The sequence below is a fragment of the Microtus oregoni genome, unplaced genomic scaffold (genome assembly GCF_018167655.1).
Source record: "Microtus oregoni isolate MIOR12 unplaced genomic scaffold, Mior012 000006F_ref0000085, whole genome shotgun sequence".
Classification (NCBI taxonomy): domain Eukaryota; kingdom Metazoa; phylum Chordata; class Mammalia; order Rodentia; family Cricetidae; genus Microtus; species Microtus oregoni.
In genome coordinates this window covers 53,486,040-53,494,846 of record NW_024543065.1, presented here as the reverse complement: position 1 = coordinate 53,494,846, position 8,807 = coordinate 53,486,040, and the positions used below count along the sequence as shown (strand labels likewise).

Here is an 8,807-nt window from a genome sequence, read left to right as displayed (position 1 = left end):
GCGCCTTGTCAGTTTACCTCGTAGGGGTGCCACAGAATCTTCCGCGGTGCAGGGTCATGGATTTTGGATTCTAGGGAGTTAGAATTCTCAACCCAATGGATTACGGACAGGGAGTGAAGGAGGCTGGGACTTGAAAGGTACAAAGGATCTTCTCCTTCGGAAAAGTCCCCAAGGGAGATCAAGGCCTGGTGGTGGCGACAGGCCCTAAGTGATGCCCCTCCTAAACAATGTCCTAGTCTTCGGTTTGAGGCCCTGGAAGGGGAGGTAACTTACTGAAGGTCACAGAGCTACAGATGGAGAAGCTGACAAAGGACTTTGGCTGAGGTCATCCAAGCTCTAGGTCACTGTGCTCATCTCCTCTGTTAAGTGCACAAACAGAACACAAAACCTCAGGGCTGCAGAGACGGCTCAGTGCTTCAGAACAATTCTGCTCCTGCGTGGGACCCAGGTTCCGTTCTCAGTGCCGGTAGAGGCTCACAAGCTTTCTGTAGCTCCAGGTCTAGGGCTCTGATGCCCTCTTGTGGCCTCCGCTGCTGCCAGGCATGCAAGCCATGCACAGACATACCTGCAAACAAATGTGTACACACATAAAAATAAATTAAGCCAGGCATGGTGCAAGTAAACCTCTAGAAGTTTGAAGCCAGCCCAGCAGACATAGTAGGTTTTAGCTAAGGCTACATAATGAGACTGTGACCCAAAAAAAAAAATTTTTTAATTTTACTTATTATGTATACAGTGTTCTACACCTGCAGGCCAGAAGAGGGCGCCAGATCTCATAGATGGTTGTGAGCCACCATGTGGTTGCTGGGACTTGAACTCAGGACCTCTGGAAGAGCAGTCAGTGCTCTTAACCACTGAGCCATCTCTCCAGTCCTCAAAAAAATCTTTTCAAAGGGCTGGAGAGATGGCTCAGTGGTTAAGAGCATTGCCTGCTCTTCCAAAGGTTCTGAGTTCAATTCCCAGCAACCACATGGTGGCTCACAACCATCTGTAATGAGGTCTGGTGCCCTCTTCTGGCCTGAAGACATACACACAGACAGAATATTGTATACATAATAAATAAATAAATATTTAAAAAAATCTTTTCAATTATAATTTTAAAAAACTTTAAGAAAGCCGGGCTTTGGTGGCACACGCCTTTAATCCCAGCACTCGGGAGGCAGAGGCAGGCGGATCTCTGTGAGTTCGAGACCAGCCTGGTCTACAAGAGCTAGTTCCAGGACAGGCTCCAAAACCACAGAGAAACCCTGTCTCGAAAAAAAACCACAAAAAAAAAAAAACTTTAAGAAAGTGTGTGGAGGTGTGCATCTGCAATCCCAGCCCTGGCTAGGAAGAAGCAGGTGACTATTGCTGCTCACTGGCCAGCTCATCAGTGAGCTCCAAGTTTAGTAAGAAACCTTGTCTCAAAAAACAAGTTGCTGCCAGGATCTTTAATCCCAATACTCAGGAGCCAGAGGCAGGAGGATCTGTGAGTTGAAGACCAGCCTTGTTCTACACAGTAAATACATATGCACATATACCCACATGTGTGTGTGCACACACAAAAACACACCAGTACCACACATGCACACAATACAGTTGTGACTAGGGCATGGCTCAGTCGTAGAACACTTGCCTAACTTGTGAAAAATCCAGGGTTCCATCCCTAGCGTAAATAAATACAATCTATTATTCAATACCAAAATAAAGTATCTCTGTAATTACCGCCCAGGTAAAAGTACAGAACTTTTCTACCCACCTAGGAAGCGTCTCTCTCCCTATGTCTGCTGGCTCTTCTCCTGTGACAATTGCTGGGATTAATCTGTCATGCTGACTTGTCTGTTTTCCTTTTTCTGTCATATTGAGATTGAAACTCAGACCACACAAGGCAGAGGCTCTACCACTGAGCTAGGCCCCAGCCCCTCATTGGGGGATCCTAGGCAGGGCTTCTACCACTGAGCCAACCCCAGCCCCTCACTGGGGGCTCTAGGCAGGGGCTCTACCACTGAGCCAACCCCAACCCTTCACTGGGAGATTCTAGACAGGGTCTCTACCATTGAGCCACACTCCCAGCCCCTCACTGGGGAATTCTAGGCAGAGGCTCTACCACTGAGCCACACCCCAGCCCCTCACTGGGAGATTCTAGGCAGGGGCTCTACCACTGAGCCCCACCCCAGCCCCTCACTGGGGGATTTTAGGCAGGTGTCTGTGTGTTCTTGAACTGCATACAAATGAACTCTTACGGCAAATCCTTTGATGCTTTTGTGAGCATCTCCACGATGTTGTGTTCATCATCACGGCTCTGTTCATGGTGTGACTAACACACTCTTTCTAATTGGGTCCCTATTGATCCATGTTTGTATGTCCATGTTGGAGCTGCTGGGAATAGAACGAGACAGCCAGTCATATTTTTGTTATTTATTCATTTTGTTTGATATTTGAGGCAGGGTGCTGATATGTATCTCACACCGGCTTCTTTTTTTGCTTTGTGGGGTTTTGTTTATTTTTTCAAGACGGGGTTTCTCTGTGTAGACTTGGCTGTCCTGGAACTCGCTCTCTAGACAAGGCTGGCCTCTAACACAGAGGGCTACCTTTCTCTGCTTTCTAAATGATGAGATTAAAGGTGTGCTTCACAGAGTCAGGCATTGTTTATAGGGATTTAATTTTTTTTTTTGTTTTTTTGTTTTTCGAGACAGGGTTTCTCTGTGGCTTTGGAGCCTGTCCTGGAACTAGCTCTGTAGACCAGGCTGGTCTCGAACTCACAGAGATCCGCCTGCCTCTGCCTCCCAAGTGCTGGGATTAAAGGCGTGCGCCACCATCACCCGGCAGGGATTTAATTTTTTATACGGTCTTGCTGTGTAGACCAGATTGGCCTCATATTTACAATCCTGTACCTCTGCTTCCCAAATGCTAGGTTTACAAGTGTGTACCACCTCACCTACTTCTTCGGCTGTTTAATTTTAATGAAAACTTCCAGAATCTATCTCCAAAGCATAGACTGGGTATTTACATCCCACAAGGTAGGAAAAAAAAAAAATCTATTCCACATGCCTGCCACTAGGTGGCAGAAGCAAGCATTTTAATTCTAGCCATTCTGATTGGACAGCCAAACTTCCTCCCGGTGTTAAGCAGCTAGGCATGCCTGCCCTGGCCTGTCAGCCTCTCCGTGCAGGAATCTAGGTGGCAAGGATGCTGTGGCCTTTAAGAGTGAATGTGTGCATGTGCCAGTACACAAGACAACCAGCTGATGCTGAGTGTGGTGTCATATACCTTCAGCCCGATCTGAGTTTGAGGCTAGCCTGAAAGCTGTTCTCTGACCTTCACAGATGCTATAAAACACACATACAGACACCATTGATAAATAACATGAAACCTTTAAAACAACCAAGTGCCTGGGTGTGACTCACATGGTAGACTACTTGGCTACCAAAGGTGAGTTTGATCCAAGCCCCACATAAATAAGGTATAGGACACACATCTGTAAGTATTCATGAACTGGAGACAAGAAGATCAAAAGTTCTAGGTCAGCTGGATGGTGGTGGTGCACGCCTTTAATATAATCCCAGCACTCTGGAGGCAGAGACAGGTGGACCTCTGTGAGTTCGAGGCCAGCCTGGTTTACAGAGTGAGTTCCAGGACAGGCTCCAAAGCTACAGAGAAACCCTATCTTGAAAAGAAAAGAAAGGAAAAAAAATTTGAGGTCACACTCTCCTAGGCTGCAAAGTGGGGGCGGTGCATGATTTTAATTCCTCACTCGGGGACAGAAGCAGCCAAATCTCTGTGTGAGTTTGAGGCCAGCCTGGTCTACAGAGCAAGTTCCAGGACAGCTAGGAAAAACCTTGTCTCGGAAAATCAAAAAATAAATAATAAAGTAAAACTGGCCATTTTCTAGTAGCTCACACCTGTAATCTCAGCAATTGGGAGGCAGAGGCAGGAGGATCAAGAGGTCAAGGTTATCGTTGGAGCCCTGCGACCTCTGGTGAGCTCAGGACAGAATGGTCCTGGGAGGGGTTGCATGAGCCAAGACCGCCCTTTGGACACCCACAGATTCTGTTTCATTCATCCAGTGCCAGGGAGGAACACCTGCTTAGACAGACACACACAGCACAAAAAGGGGAGGAGTCTCCGTGAAGTCCTGCAGCAGGCATTATAAACAGGTTTGTGCTAATATCTTCCTGGCCTCCCAGTGCCACTTGCTCTGGGAACTCAAGAGGCAAAAGAAGTAACCACTGGCAGGCTGAAGAGGTGGCTCAGAGGTTAAGAGCACTGGCTGCTCTTCTAGAGAACCCAGTTTCAATTCCCAGCACCCACATGGCCACTCACAACTGTCTGTAACACCAGTTCTAAGGGACCCGACACTCTCACATAGACAGATATACAAGCAGAGCACTGATGAACATAAAAATAAATCATTGAAAAAGGTAGGTGGTAGTATCATGCTTTTAATCCGAGCACTTAGAGGCAGAGATAGGTGAATGAGTTCAAGGCCAGCCGGTCTACAGAGTTCCAAGATAGCCAGGGCTATGTAGAAAAATCCCTGTCTTGAAAAAAATAATTTGGGCTGGAGAGATGGCTCAGTGGTTAAGAGCATTGCCTGCTCTTCCAAAGGTCCTGAGTTCAATTCCCGGCAACCACATGGTGGCTCACAACCATCTGTAATGAGGTCTGGTGCCCTCTTCTGGCCTGCAGATATACATACAGACAGAATATTGTATACATAATGAATGAATGAATAAATAAATAAATATTTTTTAAAAAAGGAAAAAAATAATTTTTTAATTTTTTTTTTTTATTTTTGAGACAGGGTTTCTCTGTAGCTTTTTTGGTTCCTGTCCTGGAACTAGCTCTTGTAGACCAGGCTGGCCTCGAACTCACAGAGATCCACCTGCCTCTGCCTTCCGAGTGCTGGGATTAAAGGCGTGTGCCACCACCGCCCGGCAAAAATAAATAATTTTTAAAAGAAAAATAAAAAAGAGAGTTTGGAGAGAGGGCTCAGTAGTTAAGAGTGTGCTTGCTGCTCTTCCAGACGACTAGAGTTCAATTCCCACACATGTTTTGAACGGCTCATAACTGTAACTTCAGTTCCAGGGGATGAAATACACTCTTTTGGGTCTCCTCAGGCATTGCCCCCATGTGGCACACACACATAAACACATTTTTTATTTTTAAGTCACATTTTTGTGTGTATGAGTTAATACACGAGTATGTTTGGTCGACTAGAGCTGGATGTATACATAATATATATGTATACATATATATTATCATTTTTTTAAGGAAAGAAAAATAAATGAACTCCATCCCGGATTTGCCCAATCAGAGTATCTGAAGCTGCGGTCAATGTTTTATTAAGCACTCTGGAGTCAGGACGACAGCTCTGCATGGTCCACGAAATCGTGCAGAACGCTTGTTTCAGCTATTCAAACTCCTATAAAGCCCTCCATTCTGACAGCCCACCAGTCACACTGCACGCTGTGAAACTACAGTTCCCACAATGCCAAGAGGCTCCCGCCGCGCTCTTAGCATACATCTCCCAAGGTGGCTTGCGAGTTAGACCGCCCTCTTGACGCCGCAATGACTACAACTCCCACAATGCTCGGAGATGCAACTACCGCCCCCTAGGGCTCCAAGCCCTGCCACGTCCGGAGAGTCCGGTTTCGGGCGGGGCCGGCTAGGTGCTGCGGGGCTCGGGGCTGTTTACAGCGGTTCTACAAACTGCAGTGCAGACATGGCGACCCAGAAGGACCAGCAGAAGGATGCGGAGGTGGAAGGGCTGAGCGCTACGTGAGCGAGCAGGATGTAACCCTCGAGACCCGAGATGCAGGAATCCCGACCCCCAGACGTAGAGCTTTCCTTTTCAGAGACGTCTCCTCAGCCCCTCCCCGCTGGGAGGGACTCAGGAGTATTAACTGTCTCCCAGGACCCTTTCCCCTAAGAGTTTAAGGTCATCCTTGGGACTGTGGGTACTGGGATCTGGGGTCCGGGCCCTTGTTCCTGCTTGCAGCTGATCTGCCCCACCCTTCAGGACCCTGCTGCCCAAACTGATTCCCTCTGGCGCAGGCCGAGAGTGGCTGGAGCGGCGCCGCGCGACCATCCGGCCTTGGGGCACCTTCGTGGACCAGCAGCGTTTCTCGCGACCCCGCAACCTGGGCGAGCTTTGCCAGCGCCTGGCACGCAATGTGGAGTATTACCAAAGCAACTACGTGTTCGTGTTTCTGGGCCTCATCCTTTACTGCGTGTGAGTGCCTCTGCAGCCCCGCCCTCGATAGTTAAGTCCCGCCCCTGTTATCAGGGCCCGCCCCCACGAGTTACCTATGCCACAGCTGGTGACTAAAGGACCAGGTCTGTCTGTACTCCTGAATCCACCCGACCAGAATGCAGTATGTGATGTCCAAGGCTAGAGGGACCCAGCTGACACGCCTCAGATGGCTGACTCCTGTCCCCCATGCTCTTCCAGGGTGACATCCCCCATGCTGCTGGTGGCTCTGGCTGTCTTCTTTGGAGCTTGTTACATTCTCTATCTGCGCACGCTGCAGTCTAAGCTTGTGCTTTTTGGTGAGAAATCCCCTGCCCAAATGGATCCCTAGGTCTCTCTGGTCATGGTCTCACAGAATGCAAACCTCCAAATATTGGGACTAAAGTCGGCCCCACCGAGATGTACACTTAGTCCTTAAGGGCTCAGACCTACCAGGTGTTCCCCTCCAGTCTCAGCTTCCCAAACTCAGGGAGGCCTCCGACACCCCTGGCTCCTCTTTCTCGGGTAAAATGACTCAATCCTCCCAATCCCTCCCAAACCCCTGCGGAAAGCATCAGCTGCAAGTACCCACACTGGACACCAGGTGGCGACCTTATGCGGGCCTAGATTCGCCTTCCCAGGCCTTGGTCCTAGAACCCGACAGATAGTGGGTATTTTCAGAGGGGGAAACTGAGCCCTGTAGGTCCGGTGGCCCTAGACTGGTCCCAGCTACCACTGGGAAGAAATGTGTCAGGGAAGACCCCCTAGGGGAACATCTCGGATTTGCTAAGGAAACCTAAGACAAGGTCTTTGAGGGCCCAGCAAGTTAGGTACCAGCACAAAGGGCTGGGGCAGAGGAGTGCCTGAAGTACAAGAGAATTTGACCTTGGCAAATGATCATCACTGGGGCACACACAATTTCCAGGTGTAGGAGAGCCTGAAAACACACACACACACACACACACATTCCACATACACACATTATACACACACACACACACAGTTTTGAGATAGGGTCTCATTTTGTAGCCTTGGCCTGCCAGGACCGCACTACATAGACGAAGCTAGTCTCCAGCTCACAGATTCCCCCTCCCTTTGCTTCCTGTGTGCTAGGATTAAAGGAGTGTGCCACCATGCCCTGGCGTTACAAAATTTGTTAAGCACCCAGAAGGCAGGCCCTCTGGAAGAGCAGCAAGTGCTCTTAAGTGCTGGGTCGTCTCTCCAGCCCCCACAAACCAAATTCCTGTGAAACATGGCAAAGAACACAATCTCAAAGCCAGAAGCTCTAGCTCATGCCTATAATCCCAGCGTTTGGGAGGCTGAAGCAGAGAGATTGTGGCAAGTTCAAAACAAGCCTGAGTTTTTTGTTTTTGTTTTTGTTTTTTTATCAGAATAAGGGTTTGCAGAGATGGATCAGAGGTTAAAATTGAATTCTGTTCTTGCAAAGGACCCAGGTTTGGCTCCCAACACCCAAGTCCCCCAAGTAAGGTGACTGTCTCATAGCCACCTGTAACTCCAGCTTCTGGCCTCCTCGGGCACCTGAACTCTTGTCACATATGACCACACAGGGCACACACCCATAATTCAAATAATAAATAAAATCTTTAAAAATAAAAAAGAGGACAAGAATCCTTAGGTCAGACCTGGCTATGGGGCCACCAGCCTGAGACTGGTATCCAGGCTGGAACATGAGGCTAGTCTAGTCTGAGAGAGACGTGGCCTGGGGCCTAGGGGAGGTGGGAACAGAGAGCAGAGTTGGAACTGGAACTGAGGAAGGTGGTTATGGTCTGGGCAGGGCGCTTTGGGGAATCAGGGTCGGGCTAGGGATGGGAAGCTCTGATGTGAGGAGTCTGTCTTAATACATAGAAGGTTCCAGAGCTTGTGACATTAGATTGATGGAGGGGGGAACAGCTGCCCAATGCCATCTTTCCCCAGGCCGAGAGGTGAGCCCCGCGCATCAGTACGCCCTGGCTGGCGGAGTCTCTTTCCCCTTCTTCTGGCTGGCAGGTGCTGGCTCCGCTGTCTTCTGGGTCCTGGGTGAGTAAAGGGTCTGGGTAGGGTGAGGTTGGGAGCCAGGGGAGAGAATGCATCCTGAACTACCCACGGTCCTACAGGAGCCACCCTCGTGGTCATCGGCTCCCATGCCGCCTTCCACCAGATAGAGCCGACAGATGGAGAGGAGCTACAGATGGAGCCTGTGTGAGCTGTCAGGACCTGCCTGCCTCACCCGGCTGCCCCTCTGTCTGCTGTTTTCCTGCCTGACCTTGCCCTCAGTCTGCCTCGCCCAGGGAGAGGCTTTGTATTCCGAAATAAAGCTGTTACAGCTGCTACTTGGCTATGGTTTCCTGGTTTCTCTTTTATAGGTAAGGAGGGGGTTTACTGAGAAATTGGGGCTGGAGAGGTAGCTCAGCCAATAAGAGCACTGACTGATCAGGTTCAGTTCCCAGCACTCACATGGCAGCTCACACCTGTCTGTAACTCCAGCGGTAGGGGACCCAATATCTCTGGCCTTCAAAGGCACTTGCACTTGTGCGCGTGTGTGCGTGCATGCACACACACACACACACACACACACACACACACATAATTAAAAATA

At 49.3% G+C, this 8,807-nt stretch overlaps 1 protein-coding gene across 1 annotated transcript; it reads left to right on the top strand.

Moving 5' to 3' along the window:
* The first annotated feature begins 5,597 nt into the window (after window positions 1-5,597).
* Rabac1 (Rab acceptor 1) lies at window positions 5,598-8,541 on the top strand. Its single transcript, XM_041654898.1, has 5 exons — window positions 5,598-5,760; window positions 6,002-6,214; window positions 6,434-6,531; window positions 8,147-8,248; window positions 8,326-8,541. Exons 1-5 carry the CDS (start codon window positions 5,705-5,707, stop codon window positions 8,412-8,414), a joined length of 558 nt encoding a protein of 185 aa, XP_041510832.1. The 5' UTR covers window positions 5,598-5,704; the 3' UTR covers window positions 8,415-8,541.
* The last annotated feature ends 266 nt before the right edge of the window (window positions 8,542-8,807 follow it).

What these genes read in the sequence shown, in the direction of transcription:
- Rabac1 (XM_041654898.1), top strand. Translation starts at nt 5,705, where the DNA reads ATGGCGACCCAGAAGGACCAGCAGAAGGATGCGGAGGTGGAAGGGCTG. An exon ending in GTCTAAGCTTGTGCTTTTTG is followed by an intron (nt 6,532 to 8,146) that starts GTGAGAAATCCC and finishes ATCTTTCCCCAG; the next exon opens with GCCGAGAGGTGAGCCCCGCG. An exon ending in CGCTGTCTTCTGGGTCCTGG is followed by an intron (nt 8,249 to 8,325) that starts GTGAGTAAAGGG and finishes ACGGTCCTACAG; the next exon opens with GAGCCACCCTCGTGGTCATC.